Here is an 18,179-nt window from a genome sequence, read left to right as displayed (position 1 = left end):
GGTTGCCAAGCGCAAACGCACACGGTCTGGGGGGGAACAGCGCCATAGGAACAGGCCCTAGAACCAGGCGTACCAAGAGGTGACGTTTGAGTAGGGGTTTCTTTAGGGCACGTAAGAATCGTGGAGGCCACTGGGGGGGGCATGTTCACGAGGTTCTCTCTCCCGCGAGCGGGTGCGGTGTCACACGGTTTCGGGGAGCATAAAATAATAAGAGGTAAATGAAACACAGTAATATATTGCAGGCTTGCAATAAATGTGATTGAGGACGAGCTCCTTGTGAAGAAACCGAGACGCCAGCTCGTGTCTGCTCGAGCGTGCAATGGCAGTTTCCGCCAGTGGGAGAGAGAAAATATCCTCTTGCGAGCAATTAGAATTACAGATTTGGACTAAAATGAAGCCTGAATACTTTTGCAAGTAATGCAAATCTTCTACCAACGTTGTTTGAGCTACAGATTGCTGACTTGTGCGCCCGCGCCCTGTTATCCTATCTTCCTACGCAATGCCCTAGTTTTCACCTTTCCTGCCCTGCGCCTTCTTCTTCCTCTCTCCCTGCTTCAATGGCGGCATCAGCATCCTCATCCTCGTCCTCATCATTGTCATATTCCTTCTTCTGTCGTGTTTGTGCTTATTTTACCGATTGACGATGATGATGATGATGAGGCACCATCTAAGCCATAGCCAGGAGAGTGGGAATTTAGGAAAGGTTGCCTGATTTATTCCATTGAGTCCCCATCGCTTTCCTTTTCTGTTCTCAGCCTCGTTCTGTCCTCGACCTTCTGACGATAACCTCGGGTTAATCCATCAGATCCTATCCTAACCCGGACGACGGCCTCGTACTTGACAGTCATGACCTCCAAATGATGCAGGCAGCTGCAACAGACATGTATAGCAGCGAGGAAGTCGCAGCCACATGTGCTGTAGTGTGAATGAGCTGCCACAGCCCACATATCGTCCAAATCGAGCATGGCTTCGCCTCCTCCCAGATGGTCTGACACAGGTTACGTGATCGGCGAAGGGAACTCGGAGAAACCCTAAATTTGCCGTTTCCGAAAATAATGGGGAAGCTTCGGGATTGGTGGCCGACAGATGACATGCTGGAGAAGCGGAAGGCCGCGGCGGCGGCAGCGGCCGCAGGATCGTCGTCGAATTCGACGGCGCAGACGAGCGCCGCGCAGGCGAACAGCGTGTCATTGTCGCCGTCCGCAGCAGCAGCGGCCGTGGCCTTGCGGCTGTCGGAGGTGGCGGCCGCCCTGAACGCGATGCCCAGCCAGGCCGGTGCGCCATCCAACCCCAGCGAAGCCTCGCCGCCTACCAATCAGAACGCCGCCTCCTCCCCGACCCCGCCTCACCAGGCCGCCGTATGCAGGCCCGTCATCAGGCTCGCCAACTCTCAGGAGCACAAGGAGGAGCTCCTCAGGAAGCTTCTTGGCAGATCGGCCTCGTCCAGCGACCTCCAGCAGCAGCAGCAGCAGCAGTCTGCTGCAGCAGCTCGGATTCATCTTAATTCTAATCCTAGTCCTAATCTTAGCCTTAGTCCTAGTCCTAGTCCTAACCCTCCTCCTCCCCCTCCCCCTCCCCCTCCCCCGCCCCATCATCAGCACCAGTACCAGCAGCCTCCATTAATAGTTGCAGCTACACCTCCAGCTGCAGTTCCTTCTCCCGCCCAGAAGCTCCCCATCGTCTCCAGCCGGCCCTCCCGGTCCAGCGCCAGCGCCGACTCCGATCGCTCCAAGAAGAAAGACACCTCCCTCCATGATGTCATCGATAAGCCCATCCAGAAGGAGTCCTTGACCCGCCGTGAGATCCATATCTTCTCCGAGAGACAACGACGCAAAGGAATGACGCACCTCTATGCAACGCTGCAGTCTTTGCTCCCCGAGGCCAAGCCCAAGGTAATCTTGCCCCTATACTACACATGTGCTTGAAAGGCGTGTAACACAAGAATAACAACGCTGCTCGTCGGTTTTAACTTGTCCGTCTGGTCGAGTCATTTTCTGCTTGCAGTATGAGCGCATATTCAATGCATATGAATTGAATGATATGATATATTACTTGTGTGAACAATTGGGAATCGTTATCGTAGGTTGTTCAACGAGGAACTGCGAAGATCATATAGAATCTATGGTCTTGTACGTAAAACGGTTTGAGTTTTTGTTTTCGTTACATTATGAGCAGTAGATTCTGCAGCGATTATAGCTTTGTTTTGAGCCGATTAAGCATCACAGGAGGAGCTGAATTTGCATGTCCAAGGTATACTATCATTGTTCGCTCCGTGTAAGTTGTAATGGTCTGTTGTATGCACAAATTTCCCTTGCCTCGTACGTACTGACATTCATCAATGTCATAAGTCTCGCAACTTACGTAAGAGTTTAGAGTTAATCAGTTGCATGCAGGAGCTGCCTGGCATCTACGACGGAGCCAAGCGTTGGTAACTTGGTGCTCAGATGTGATAAGGGGACTTTTCATCTGTGTTAGCTGAGGCTGTGGGCGCTCGTGAGTTGTACGTGTAGAGTCAACATTTTTTAATGAGTCATTGCAGATTCTTGGGATATGCAAAGCTTTTTTTTTTCGAGAGTAGCAAATGGGGAATGGCGATCATGGCGTTGCCTGATAACTTGTAAGTTAGCACTGAAGTCTGAGAAGAACTGTACAAAGGACAATTTGGGAAATGACATGATTTTGAAATTGAGGATCCCAAAGAGAGAGAGAGAGAGAGAGAGAGAGAGAGAGAGAGAGAGAGAGAGAGGCTAATATGCCATGGCCCATATGGGCCTGGGAGTTTGCAAATAAACGTGTGAGGGGGCACGGAAGGTTTTTCTTTCGAGATAGTGGCAATGGAAAGGGTATGTCATATCTCTAAATTGACCGGCTAATGGAAGATGAAATTTCATGCATCGGGTACTCTGCAGTGCTGCATGCAAGGTTAGATTGACTTGGGAATCGTTATGAAATCCTTTGTGTTGTCCGGCAATAAACAATTTTCTCTAAATGGACCGGCTAATGGAAGATGGAATTTCTTGCATCGGGTACTCTGCAGTGCTGCATGCAAGGTTAAATTGACTTGGGAATCATTATGAAATCCTTTATGTTGTCCGCAATAAAGAAAGTTGCCTAGCTCAAGAGAAAGAAAGGTTTTGTGTGAAAGGAGATTTTTAATTTTCCGTAAATCAAAGCATGCAGTTCTCAGTAGCTTACTAGCTTTGTAAGCATGAATCTGCAGATGTCATTGAAATATCCTTTTAGCTTTCTAAACATGAATCTGCACGAAGCATTGTTTTCTGACACTGGCCGAGAAAATTGTCCTGAACAGTGAAGCGTACGTTTGGAGGACTTCTATATCTATTTTAGTTATAATTTGAAGGTTTGTTGAGGATTCATGTACAAAGTAATCCGCAGTGCAGAAACCCGCGGACGGTCGATGGATGCATTAATTTCTTTAATCGGCACTAAACAACTGAAGACAGCTGGAAAGTTAACGAACGAAACGTTATGTGAGCAGCGCCCAGCGTCAAATGACAACTTCACTATGGATATTTTAGGAGGGTTATTGATAATGCTATTACATCCTTAAGGCTAAGATGTAGCAGGTATATTGCCTGAACGGTTTAACCCTTAAAGCCAGCTTTGGAATGATAAGTTCTGGCAAATCTTCATTAATCAGTATAATACTTCGTTGCCTTTCACAAAAAACAAGCTTCAAATGACAATCACTACCTTATGTGTGCAACTGTTCATCCATCAATACGTTTTCTTGTGCGCGCTGGTAAAATCAATGTGGCGTACTTTAATTGTTGAAAAATCGGTGTAAGAAGTCGTGGGGGAGAGAGAGAGAGAGAGAGAGAGAGAGAGGGGGGCCCGGGGGGGTGTGTTTTTTTTTTAAATTTTTACAATAAACATTTTTTGGACCTTGGTAGCAGATTCCAAAACCTTCTTTAAATGTTCGTGTGTTTCCCTGAAAATTTTGAAATTCGCTAGGCTGCTTCTGAACTCCTATATTTTCTACCGTGTGTCCACTGAGCAGTGGCAGGCTGCGGCTTCATAAAGAGCAGCTCTTGTCTTCTCGTTTGACTTCTGTTGTGCGCATGTCAATTATGGATAAGAGTTTGAATTTGGCACATGAGTCTTGTGTGTTTGCTGCTTAGGAACAGAGTTGGGTGTTATGTAATTGGCGGCTGCCCGCGTATATAATTGGTGGGTATATTGTGCACGCAGACGGACAGGTGCACAGTCTTGACAGAGGCCATGGAGTACATACACGTGCTGAGGAGGCAGGTGGAGGAGCTGGGGCGGCAGAAGGCGGAGATACTGACGACGCTCGGGGAGCAGATGAATCCGGGCGGGGGAGGCGCGGGGGAAGCGGAGCAGGGCGGGGGAGGGGGCGCTAGGGCGGCTTCCACGTCAGGGGGGGGAGGTGACGTGGAGCAGGAGGGGCAGGTGGTGATGAGCGAGGAGGTGCGGGAGCAGGTGCTGGCGGCGGCTGATGTGGCGGTGCGAGTGTGCGGGCGGGATGTGTTCGTGACGCTGAACAGCCCCAAGAGGCGCGGGGTGTGGTCGGGCATCCTGCAGATCCTGCACGACCACCACATGGACCTCCTCAACGTCACCCTCTCCTCCAGCCTCGACCTCGACTACCACTGCATCCATGCAAAGGTACCCACCCCCCTCTGTTCCTTTTCTCCACTTCCTAAAACTCGTTCATTTATTTATTTATTTATTTGTTCAGGCACATCTATATTCTTCCGTAGTTTACTGCACGCACTGCATCGTTAATTAACGTACATTTTTTATACTCTGTGCACTTATTCTCTTTTCGACAGTCCAGTCCACCCACATGCCCTTGGTTTCCCCGCTTTCCAAATTCCCTTTCGCGCGTATGCAGACCCGAGCGCCTGTGTCTCTGTCACCACTCCTGACTGCTTCGACCTTACACCTCTGTGTGCTGGGCCTCTTGGCTCCAGCCCCGTATTGTCATATCATCGCTTCTCCCACCATGTCATATTAATGCTTTCACCACCTCATTAAAACGGAATGTTCCACGAAGAATGCCTATTAGCATCTCCATCAAATCGAAGGTTTTCAAAAGGCACCCATCTCTCCCCGGAGTCCGATCAGCAAAATCACAAGCCTTTTTAGCCTGTAAAACTGCCAGAGGGATTATGTCATACTATGACAAGTATCTTTTCCGAGTCTTACCACCTAGTTTATAAAACTACTATGACAAGTATCTTTTCCGAGTCTTACAACCTAGCTTATAAAACTTCATGACAATGGCATTCGATTTGGCAATTGGCCGCTCACTACCTTCCATTTCATGGCCTAGAATTCCTTTTTGATAGTTTTGCATTTATAGCTCCAAAAAACACCCTACATTCTTGAAGAATTTGAATATTTTAATCTTGAATTTGATGGGTTTCCTTGTTAATTTGACCAAGGCATCCACCTAACAAGCAAGCAAGTAGCTCTTTATTAACCCTTACAAGTATAAAAGTAGCTCTCTTTTATGCATTGAAAACCAAAGATCCACATTGATAGTGACAAACAATCCAAAATTCAAGGAGTGATGGCTAGATTTGATTGTGCTACACATGCATTGGATACTTCCACGTGGGTGTGGGACTTGTGATCATTCCAATATACTAGAGGCACAAAAGTCCCAATTACATGAAGTTCCTTGTTGGGGTAAAAATTTGGTGGCCTTTCTTCCCATAGTCATGGAGGGTATAATGAGGAACCATACTTTTGGGGAACATGGTGAAATAATCACCCAACAAGAGAGTGTCATCAAATTGCACCTCTCATGGCAAGGCTTAAAATGGTTAACATCAAGAGGCAACATTTTTACAATTTGGGCCTCTACAAAAATGACAAGCCATGGACATTCAAGACAATTAGCATGCATGCCCTCGTGATTCTCCAAGAGCAAATGTAACAAGCCGCTTTAGATCAGAATCACTTATACAAATAGCTTTTGAGTAGGTCCTCCATTTTGGAGGATGCGAAATCCCTTCAAGGGCTGCCATGCCATCATTTTTCCAAAGATTTGGCATCTTAATATCTCCCCACAAATATCGTCTTGAGAAGTATAAAAGATAGGTTTAGAATTTACTCCTAGAGATTTCCAATGATATTGCACTTAATGGAATGTGCACTTTCACAAATTTTCCAAATTTTTTTATGGCGCAACATATGACAATATTCGACCAGATTTGGGACAAATATCACAATGTCAAATTCTTGTAAAAGTGGAGACATGACATTCCTTAAAGGCCCCTACGAAGAGTCCAAATTTTCCCTAACATCACTTAGGCAATTGGATGTGGTGCCACGATGGGACATGACATTCCTTAAAGGCCCCTACGAAGAGTCCAAATTTTCCCTAACATGGCACCACATCCAATTGCCTAAGTGATGTTAGGGAAAATTTGGACTCTTCGTAGGGGCCTTTAAGGAATGTCATGTCTCCACTTTTGCAAGAATTTGACATTGTGATATTTGTCCCAAATCTGGTTGAATGTTGTCATACGTTGTGCCATAAAAAAATTTGGGAAATTAGTGAAAGTGCACATTCCATTAAGTGCAATATCATTGGAAATCTCTAGAGGAGTAAATTCTAAACCTATCTTTTATACTTCTCAAGACGATATTTGTGGGGAGATATTAAGATGCCAAATCTTTGGAAAAATGATGGCATGGCAGCCCTTGAAGGGATTTCGCATTCTCCAAAATGGAAGACCTACTCAAAAGCTATTTGTATAGGTGATTCTGATCTAAAATGGCTTGTTACATTTGCTCTTGGAGAATCACGAGGACATGCATGCTAATTGGCTTGAATGTCCATGGCTTGTCATTTTTGTAGAGGCCCAAATTGTAAAAATGTTGTCTCTTGATATTAACCATTTTAAGAGTAAGACCAACCTTGGAGTTGAAAGTAAATATTATTCAAGAGGCTTTAACCAACACAAGTAAGCAATTGGAAGGAATCAGGCTAAATGAAGCCTTCTAAAAATGATGCAAGTTTGAAAAATGCTTTCGAAATACATAGCTTATAGCAACATACACAAATCTAAATTACATATAACGATATGGGAAATTGGCTCAAGTCTTTAATTTCTTGCTTTGGTTTCCAAAAAAAAAGAGGTACTTTTCAGATCTTTGACTCGTACGAGTAATTTTGTGCTAAAAGAGAAAAGAGTTTCAGGCTGGTTTTAAACAAGGCACATGTGATAGTTGAACTAGCCATGGTCAACAAGAAAGACTTGTGAATGATAGGCCTAGAGTTTTGGTGTTTAAAAAAGAGTGCTACGTCTCAAAGAATGTGGAACAAAATAGACTTGTGAATGTGACATGCCTAGACTTTTGCCATGAAAAAGAGAGTTGTACGCAACAAAGAAGAATTGTGAGTCATCTCTCTTCATTTTCAAATAAGTGGTGGGAAAGAGACACTTGGGCCTATACAAGGGTAAAGGGGTTAACTATAGAACACTTGATGAAAAAGATATATGTGCTTTTGGGGGGATGGAAAGGGGAGATTTCCCCATTTTGCTATTTTTAAAGATTTGCATATATGATGAGCGTATAGGGGAAATCAAAAGGGATTTAAGGAGTCTAATATCCGAAGCTTTATTTTAAATTTTTTTATGTAGTTTAAAAAATTACTAAATTGGGGGTTTCAAGGTAGTGATGAACTTGTGAGCCAATAATATGACACTTCTTAGTAAATCAATGAGTGACACAGGCTAAGAAAAAATTTGCAATACATTCCTTTTTTTTGGGTACACTACTTGCCCCAAGATGTTTGCTTTTAGGCACGAAAGCAAATGAGCAGCTGAGCTTGATTGATGACAAAGGGAACCTCCTCGGTGAACTGGTGGGACCTCCATCAATGACCCCACCACCATTTCAACCAAACCAATCGAGAGTGTTGAAGGGGGCTAAAGGGGGCCATAGCCGAGACTTTCAGGGACATCATTTTGACATAGATCTCCATTGAGAGATGCTCCTAGCGAGACTTTCATGTGCAACCAGTCATATGGTTCGGTGTTACTGCTTGGAGATAATGGTGTAGTCCCGTATTATTCCTTCGAGACAATGGCCCGCAATATTCCAATGCTTGCAGTTTTGATTGGAACAAAGTCACTAATTTGCAGGTTGCTGAGAAGGTTGAGAGGCATTTCAGGGGTTTCCCACAAGGAGTTTGGAAAGAGAAATGATAAGGGAAGAACATATGTAGCACAACGCCCAGGGGTTCCAAACCTGATTCCGTCTGGTGGGAACAGGTCCTGCATGGGCAAGCCACTGGTAACATTGAAATTAGTGGTTGGAGACCCAACCTTGTTTCCTTTGCGGCCCCCCTCGTTTTTCCACCAAAGACACATGTATCTGGCAGCAATGTACATTACACACTCGCAGCAACCTCTTGTACTCGGGGGTTGGCAGGCAGAGGCATTTCACTGCAGAGCCTTCGGCGTGTGCGTTTTTGAGCCAAACACACTTGTAGAGTAAAACATGTCGACTCTTGCCAATCATGGGGTCATGGCGTACTAGATTCGGGAGGCATGGGAGTTAAAATCCTGCGCTTGGGATCCCTGAAGACACACACACACACAGTATCCGCTTCACTCACTTGAAAAATTATATAGACTTTACCAGGTCAATAATGGGCCAGAAGGCTGTCAACAAATGAACCCGTGAAGCCAAGGCCCTGGCAGTTCTCAGAGCGATTTCTGGTACAGCTGAGTCTACTGGACCTCCACGCTCCACCTTGACCAAGTTTTAGTAGCATCTGTGCATGGGTGTCGCTTTTGCGCGATGTGTCATATGTCTAGGCACCAAATTCTAGTGCACGATTGGTCAATAACATCAGTAACTTTTTGGTTAACTTTGTACCCATGATTTGCCTTTTGGTACACATGATCTTTTTTGGTGGCAATTACCTTTCTGCCTGCTGCAAACTATCCTATCGACTGGTAGAGGGCATCTGTATACGCATCGTACATGATGAATGCTTACTTGATGCCTTCTGTTCTAAATTTGTAAATGATGAATGTTTGGGTTGGAAAGGCTCTGGTTTTGCTATGCATAACTTTTATAAATTCAAATTACTTTTATAAAGTTATGGTGAAAGATACGTGCAGATGATTCGCTGACATGCTTCTTTATCTCCTCATCAATCGGTGTAATGACGTGCAGGTCTCGTCTTCATCCGAGATACGCAGCAACGAGCTGCAGAAGCTGCTGCAAGACCTGGTGTTGAGCCATGCTATTGATGAGTGATCCGAGTCAAGGCACCGAAGCCTATTTATTAACACAGAACCAATGGCAGGCTACAGCTGAATCAGAACACGAGAGAGAGAGAGAGAGAGAGAGAGAGAGAGCACAGTGCACAGGTGATAGCAGCGACAGTAAGGCTCTCTTCGTTCTAACTTCTCACAAAGGGTCTTATCTTCTGCCATGATAGCTGACCAAGTCCCAGAGCAGCAGGTAGCAGCTGTCACAGGCAGGCACATAAAAATATATATTCGGGAGGATGCTTATGTTCAAATATCCTCCATTGCATTTGACACAATTCCTCGTCCAATACGCAAGCCACATCCCTCAACTGTCACTGCACCTGTAAAAGCTCTTTTACACTGCAGGATAAGCCCCGATATTGTAACATCAGCAAAAATATTTTTTGCCTAAGCTTCACTCGGAGTACAGCGATTGTGAGCGACAGTACTGAGGAGCTGCGCCGTGCAGATGTTACAGGCTTCGAATTTAACGCCTAACATCTCGTTTGGATAAGGAAAAAGGGGTACATGACGCGCCTTAGATAGTCTTTTAAGGTTGTCAGAATTGTAACTTTTCATGTGTTAGTAAATTTGAGTGACAAAATTTTTATATACTGGCCCGACCGGCCGGTGATGGTGGTCAACAAGCCCTGCTAATCACGTCTTGCAAAGTTTGTAAGCTTGTTCGAAGGAACAAACTCGAAACGATTCGCTTCGTTCATAGTGTTGCCAAAGAGTCTACATATGTGTTCACATTGCCCAACTATTTCTGTAGCGGCCTTATCTTCTTCCAGCTTCTTCTTGTTGAAGGAGGAGATTTTGCGTTAGGAGCTTTAAGGAGATTAGTCGAGGGACAATAGAAGGCCCAAATTTTTCGTTACGAGGAGAAGGCTCAACATCAGGCCCATAGAGATAAAGGAACAAATGAGATCCTAAAAGTCACCCAAGAACCAAGAAATACAAGGTTTATTAGAGTTATTGGAAAGAGTTAAATGGTATAGGAAATATGATAGATTCAAAGTCTATAGGAAGCCTTAGAATTGCCACATGCCCTTTACAAGAAGGTCGAAGAACTACATGTATTACTAGCACAAGAGCAAGTGAAGAACGCTTTGCTTAGTGGACAACTACAACATGTATTACTAGCACAAGAGCAAGTGAAGATTGCTTTGCTTATTGGACAACTACAACGTGTAAAGTATTCAAATGGACAACTACAACATGTAAAGTATTCAAATGAGAAGTTGGAGGTGGCCTTCACAAACATTGCAACAGACAATTAGGGGATCCTTTGCACTAACGCACCAAGATAGTGGAGGATGAGACAGCCTAGGAAAAAGGACATGGATTTAGTTTTGAGCCTACTTGAGATCTGGTACAAGCAATGTTTGGAAGGTTTTGTTGGAGGAGTGGAGGGCAGCAATAGGCCACCTATTCGTTCTTTCAACAAGTATACTCGAATGCTATAAGAGCAACCATTAGACTACTACAGGGGGGAGATGTTGAGAGTTTGAAAAAGAAGTTATCATACAATTTGCTCTCAACTATGATTTTGACACTCTGCTTGACCAATAGTAGAATATAAACATGTCAAAAAAGGTATTTATTGGTGCTCCGAGTGAATGAGTAGAGAATATAGCTACATAAATCGGGACATAGAGAAATAAGATTTATAACAACATCCACACTAAATGTGCTATCATTTTTTGATTGTCCAATCACAAGCTTTGGAGAAGAGAGAAGCTGACAATGAGACCCCCAAAAGTAGCTTGCATGTCATCCATATTTAATGATCCATTGGAGATGTAGCCACCTATAAGAATACCACCATTCAAGGACAAATCCCAAGCACGCCTAAAAGCCTTAACAAGATGAGGATGCTTCTCCTAACAAGAGTACTTTCCTAGCATCGAGTCTAAAGCAAGTTAGTAGAAAGGTCAAATAAGTAGTTCTTCAACATATTGATTGATGTATCATTGACATGAGAGTAGTTTGACCAACCCATTAAAGATTTTGAAATAGCCCATGTCAAGTTTAATATACCTATTTTGTTTGAAATTACCACTTCATAGAATCTCAAGAACATGCTATTCAGTATCATAGTTGATCGATGCATTGTTATGTGAACTTAGCAATTGAAACATAATTTAATGAAGTTGATAAGAAAGCTTTTGTCTAATCTTGCAAATAAAACAAGGCTTGCAAAAATAAGCAAACCTTAAGATTTGAAAATGAATCGGGAAATAACTAGTATGAAAATGCAATATATTGGAGATTAGCAATCATGCATTGTTTTCCTTTTGAAAGGTATTATAAAGAAGAGACATGACTTGATAGGTTATCCTTATCGAGGGCAACATGGGAGTTCATTTGATCCAACAAAGCACGTGAGGTAGAACTTTTAAGACACCCAACAAAGACTAAAAAAATGCCTACTTTTTCTAACCTTGTGAGACTTTGCATCATCCTTTGGTGCCTTTAATGGAATATTTACTAATTTTCTAGATCTATTCTTTGTCAGCACATGTAATTGTTTGTGACTTCTCATCCCCCTATTATGTAAGTATCCTCCAGGGGTTCACTATAGTTAACTATTTATATAATGTGTAGTCTAGAACTATTTACAAATATAAGTATTTGTGAATCCTCTTGAAATAAAACACTTGTACTTTTTATTCAATTTATAAATAGATTCTTTACTCGTTGAAATGTCCAGCTCTACATGAGTTGACATTCATTATGTAGGTTGGTGATGTGGCAAGACATAGTGGTATCTTAGGTGATGACATGATGATACACCAATGATTCTTTAGTTAGACGATATTTGCATAGTCCACCCTTGGTTATGGCACATTAATTGTGCCACCTCTTCATTCTTTAGCATTCTTTAGCAAGTTCACATTTAGTCGCCGTGTACACATACATTGTGGCACTTTTATATTAGCCTTTTTTCATGTTATAAACTTAGATTCTTTTGAGTAGAAAATAAAGAAAGAAGAAGAAGAAGAAAGAAAGAGAAAAAGAAGAAAATTCCATCTCTTTGTGTGCTCGAATCTCCATTGTTTTGCTCTTGATTTCTTTACCTCTCTTTTCTCTTATCTATTTTCATGGTATTAGAGCTGTCCCCCACGATTGCTCAGAGCTCAATTGAAGGTTGAGTTGAAGGCGTTGGAGCAAGAAAGTAAATAAGTAAGCAACTGGTTAGAAGACCTTCTATCTTGCTCGATTTACCTTGGGTTATAGTTGTAGAAGGCTCTTGAGGTTGATAAGACTATAGTCGTTGATTGCAATGAAACTTTGTACATCGGAAGAATAGTCTACATATGGCAGATAAGCCTTTTAGGGCTTACCCAATAACATGTTTTTGTAGTTGAGGTCATTTTGGCCTTCATTTTGAACTTGCAAGTTGTCAAACAATATTTTTTGGGTAAATGTAGTTTTGATCGTGGTAGTCATTTATAAGTGCATATGTTATTATAGATTTTGAATTTATAAGGTTTAATGTGTTTGTTGGGTTGCTAACATAGGATACATATGCATATAGATTGATGATTGTGATTATTGTTATGTAATCATCGAAAAGGGCTATGTGTTTAGTTGTGATGGACTTGGTATTGGTTTGCTTGCAAATTGTAGTTTTTTGTAAGGTTTATTTTGTTAAAATATATGATAATTTCAAACGGATTATTGGTGAGAGGTTTGATAAGGACAATTATCTTGCATGGAATTTTAGGATGACAAATTTCTTGAAGAGTAGGAGACGTCATAGTAGCACTCGAAGTTCGTGTGCAAAATGCTATTGTAGAATAAGTAAAGATTAGGAAAGATTGGTAGCAGACGTAAAGTCATGTATTGGTTGTCTATCAACGCTATAGATAGCATGGATTATTTGTAGGAATCTAATATCCCCACTATTGCATGGAAGAATCTAGCAAGGTTGTTTGGAGTAAACACAAAGGTAAAAAAGCTACAGCTCACAAGTCAAAGTTGAACTAAGTCAAAGAAAAGAATTTGTTCATTAATGATTATGCCTTGAAAATCAAGAGTATCTTAGAAGCTTTTAGATCTATCCGTGTGATAGTAGATGATGATGTTGTGCATGCATGCTTAAATGGACTTGAAGATGAATACAAGAGCTTTAGAATATTTATGAATACGAGGAATAATATTCATGATTTAGCAATATAGTTTGCATTCGTAAAGCGAACCATAGATGCCTTCTAGTTTCCAAAGAAGATGCACAAACCCTTTTTTGCCCTTAAGGTATCTCATGATACCCTTCATTGGTTCCCAATGCTTCTTGCCAAGATGTGCCATGTACTTGCTAATCACTCCCACCACAAATGCAATGTTAGGACATGTAGCAACCATAACATACATCAAGTTGCCAATAGCCAAAGAAGGTTGAAATTAGAAATGGAAAAAAACAAGGTAATTATGTATCTAGCAGGCAGAAACAATGATAAAAGAAGCGAATAGATATTTGTTACACAAAATTTTGTGAATACTATGACTATTGATGGTCCATCAAAGAGCAATATATGGTGTATAGACTCACGTGTCTCTAACCACATGACTTGTTGTAGACCAATCTTTGATGGAGCTTTCTAAGTGTGTCAATGGAGATGCAAGTTGAGAGCGAGAGAGAAAGAGAGGTCGACACAGCCATATTGTGGGTACTTCAATTGTGTACCACTTATTCATTTAGATAGGTATATAGTATAATGTCTCTTAAAGGGACATTCACACCCAGTGTGGGTGCACACACAATGGCCCTTTTTTTCCAATAACCTTCCACCTAACGTGGGCATATTTGAAGGTAATGAAAGAATCAGCTAAGTCTAAGTATGTACAAAGCTAAAAACCTATACCTATCCAACTCCCATCATCTGGCAGCAATGAGAAAATCGCTTTGTTGGAAGACCCTTCATGAGAAGATTTATATTAGGGTTATCATCTATATGTACCTTGATGGGCTCAATGCTCTTGTTGTTAAGTACCTCTCTAATGAAATGATACTTCACCTGTATGTGTTTCGTCTTTGCATGAGATACAAGATTTTGTGCTAGCATGATAGCACATTGATTATCACAATGGAGAATAGAAACCTCTCTAATGCCAAGCTCTCCTACTAGATGCGAGAGCCATGAAGCCTCCTTGCATGCCTTAGTGGTAGAAGCCACATACTCTACCCCTATAATAGACAATGCAACACACTTCTATAGCCCAGATATCCACGAGATTGCTTCTCTTGTGAAGATGAATACATACCTTGAAGTAGTGGTGGCAACTGCATACTCTTCCTCTGTAGGAGTAGACAATGCAACACACTTTTGTAGCTTAGATATCCACAAGACTGCTTCTCCTATGAAGGTGAATACATACCCTGAAGTAGTCTTTCTACAGGTCTGAATGGCAAACATAATTTGAATTCGTAAAGCCAACCATACATGCCTTCTACTTCCCAAAGCAGATACACAAATCCTTTATGCCCTTAAGGTATCTCATGATACTCTTCACTGCTTCCCAATGCTTTTTGCTAGGGTGTGCCATGTACTTGCTAACCATTCCCACCACAAATGCAATGTCAAAACATGTAGCAACCATAACATACATCAAATTACCAATAGCCAAGATATATGAAAACTTGGCCATTTCAACATTTTTATCATTAGATATAGGGTTGTCCTTTGCACTGAGTTTCACATTTGGAGGCAATAGAATACCCCCTCCATATTGAAATATCGCAAAATCTTGGATACATACTCCTGCTATGATAGATAGAGAAGACTCTTTGACTTGTCCTTGAGTATCCACATCCCAAGAATATGATTTGCCTCACCAAGTTTCTTCATGTCAAAAGTGCTATGTAGGCTTTGCTTCAGAGTGTCCAAGGCATGAACATCTCTCCGTGTAATTAGCATGTCATCCATGTATAAAACCAAGAGTATCATATTGTTGTTTGCTACTTTCTTGATATATAAATGGTGATCCACTTGACTCCCGTTGTAGCCTTGCGACTACATGAATGCATCAAACTTATGATACCACTCTTGAGGTGCTTCTTTCGGCCCCCCATACAAACTCATTTTGAGTTTACGTACAATTTGATCTTTCCCCTTTGCCACAAAACCCTCTAGCTTGCTGCATATAGATGTCCTCATGTATATCACCATGTAAGAACATAGCCTTTACATCCATCTACATGAGTTCCATATCCTCAGATGCAACCAATCCCAAAATGGTATGCAAAGTAGTCATTTTGACTATAGGAGGAAAGATTTTATCAAAATCAACTCCACGTTCGTGCTTGTATCCCTTTGTAACAAGCCATGCTTTATACTTTGGTGAGGAACGAGAATTGACTTTCATCTTATAAACCCATTTGCATGGTAGTATCTTCTGCCCTTTAGGTAAATGCACCAAGTTCTAAGTACCATTATTTTCAAGAGATCTATGACAACATAGCCTTATGCCATTTCTAGCCGTCTTTCCTGTCCATTGCTTCCTTGAAGCATGGCAATTCACCACAATCAGTCAACATGACATAATCTGCAACGTATTGAGCAATAGAAACAAACTTGTTAGGTCGTCTTAAAAGTTGGGTCGACCTATGGAGCAAAGGTTTTGCATTTGCTGGTTGCTGGGCTTGTAAATCTACATTTACAGCTTGTCTTGAAATTTTAGCATATTGTCTTGTTAATTCTAGGTGTCCTAACTATGTGTTATCTTGCTCTGAGACTGTGGGACATCATGGGCAATTGCTTGGTTGTTGATCATTTTTAGCATTATTTCCTGCATTTCTAGGGCCATTTATATTAGGTATTTGCTAGTGCCCAGTGGGCATTCTCTATTGTCCAATCGGTATATCTTCCTAGAATACAATCCTTTTGACCTCCTCTGTCTTTTTGAAATGTTTGTGCACGCAACCTTCCTAAAAGTTAACATCATTGTTATGCACTACTTTTCTTTTCTCAGGATCCATAATTGATATCCCATTTCACCCTCATCACCATATCATAGGAAAATACATTTACATGACTTTGAGTTTGTTGCATTCTTCCTTATGGATATGCACAAATGCCTCACAGCCAAATACTCTCAGATGAGCATATGAAGGTGGCTTACCCGACCACACTTCATGAGAAACTCTCCCCTCCAAAGACCTATTCGGTGAGATTGATTGATCAAATGAACATCTGTTATAACAGCCTCTACCCAAAAAGCATGGGGTAATGCAATATGAGATAGCGTAGTGTGGCTTTTCCTAAATGGTCCTATTCATATACTCAATGACTTCGTTTTGGGGCAGATTGTGAGGGGCAATGAGCTCTCTCTTTATCTCTTTACTGTCACAAAAGTCCTGAAAAACCTCAAACACGTACTTTCTACCATTGTCAGAGTGAAGACCCTTGAGTGTCTTAACTGTCATATTGCCAAGAATTTCTTGAATTTATCCAAAGCCTCGTCCTTATGACGAATAGGATACACTCAAACTTTGCATGTAGCATCATCAACAAAAGTGATAAAATATTTCTTTTCCCCTAAAGGCAACCCTTGTATTTGATATATATTAGAATGTACCAACTCTAAATGATAAGATATCAATAAAAAATACTTCTTACATTAGAGCTATTTGGAGGTCAAAAGGAGGGCCTTTTAGAGGAGAGAGAAAAAAGGGCGTATCCAATAGGGTGGAGGCCAATGTAACATTGGGTATTTTCCAGAAAACATAGGAAAATAGGGGAAATTGTCAAAAAATACCATTTCTGCCACCAAAAAGTGATTCATGTGGGGCCAAAATGAATATATGCGTAAATGTAGGAGGAAGGAATTTTGAAAGGAGATTGTACGAGAGCATTCAAGCATAAACTGTGCCCAGAATCCTATGTACCCTATGCATTTATTGCCCTGTGAATCTGACATTAGCACAACATAAACTGTGCAGTTTATCACTTGATGATTCACTATTTCGAGATTTTTTTTTCTCTCTTCTCTGCACTTTCTCACCTTCCTAACCTTTGTGCACTTTTTGCATTCCTCCTCAGCTTCTCCTTCCATGCCCCTGCTCACCTGATAGATTCCTCACCTCTGTGTTCTAGCTCCATGGCCTCTGCTTCATGTTGTATTACTTCTAGATGATGTGCAAGTTCCATGGCCTCTACTTGCAGGCCTCACAGACCTGTAACCTCAGTGCTCTTCATTACCGTGCCTATTTCACTTGAAGAGGATAGATGGACAAAAGTTCTTATCTCCAAAGGGTCGTGGGTGCTTATGCAGCCACGCCGACAGAAGCGTAAGCATGTTAAAAGTGTCTTCAGGTCGTCATGGAAGGGTAGAGTTATTGCCGTCAGAATCCAACAAGGCAAGACAACGGTTAAAGAAGTCCTGGTGCAGCACATCTACATGCACAATGAACTTGTTTTTGGGATGTGTTTTTGTCCTGCAGATGTGTATCCCTCATCGTATGAGGAGTGGCGGCCTGTGGAATGTGTTACTGGGATCATGAATGTAACCCATGGCCATCTGGGCAGTGTATAATACGAAGGGAGAGCTGGGGGTAACCTTGCAGAGGAAGGTGTGTTCTTTTATGATCATTTTTATCAGCTTGTGGACCAAGCTCACACAAAGGGATACCTTCGCAAGCTCCATCTAGAAGAAGAGTGGAATACATTGGTGTGGCTAGTGCCAGACATCACTGTATTGGAGGTGACTCAAAGCAGGTTATACAGAGATGTGCAAAGATCATTGTGAGCCACCATCCCCACGAAGCTCGTAAAGATTATTAATTTTATGCCCGTCTCTATTTTTGTGGAGCTATTCAGGGCATTTGATGTGAAGGTGACAAGGACAATGCTAGTTTGCTGGAACATGAACATCACTCTCTCAGCCAAGCTACTTTATAAGCAT

The 18,179-nt window shown here is 42.0% G+C and overlaps 1 protein-coding gene across 1 annotated transcript; it reads left to right on the top strand.

Annotated features, from left to right (window-relative positions):
* The first annotated feature begins 326 nt into the window (after positions 1 to 326).
* Positions 327 to 11,129, top strand: LOC148029246 (uncharacterized). The gene is made up of 3 exons (XM_087688018.1): positions 327 to 1,892; positions 4,213 to 4,650; positions 9,190 to 11,129. The coding sequence occupies exons 1-3, from the start codon at positions 1,056 to 1,058 to the stop codon at positions 9,271 to 9,273; spliced, it is 1,359 nt and encodes a 452-aa protein (XP_087544144.1). The 5' UTR covers positions 327 to 1,055; the 3' UTR covers positions 9,274 to 11,129.
* The last annotated feature ends 7,050 nt before the right edge of the window (positions 11,130 to 18,179 follow it).

Source organism: Lygodium microphyllum, chromosome 11, assembly GCF_053477565.2.
Source record: "Lygodium microphyllum isolate KBCC chromosome 11, Lygodium_microphyllum_v1.1.10, whole genome shotgun sequence".
Classification (NCBI taxonomy): Eukaryota; Viridiplantae; Streptophyta; class Polypodiopsida; order Schizaeales; family Lygodiaceae; genus Lygodium; species Lygodium microphyllum.
This window is presented reverse-complemented; position numbering and strand designations above follow the sequence as displayed.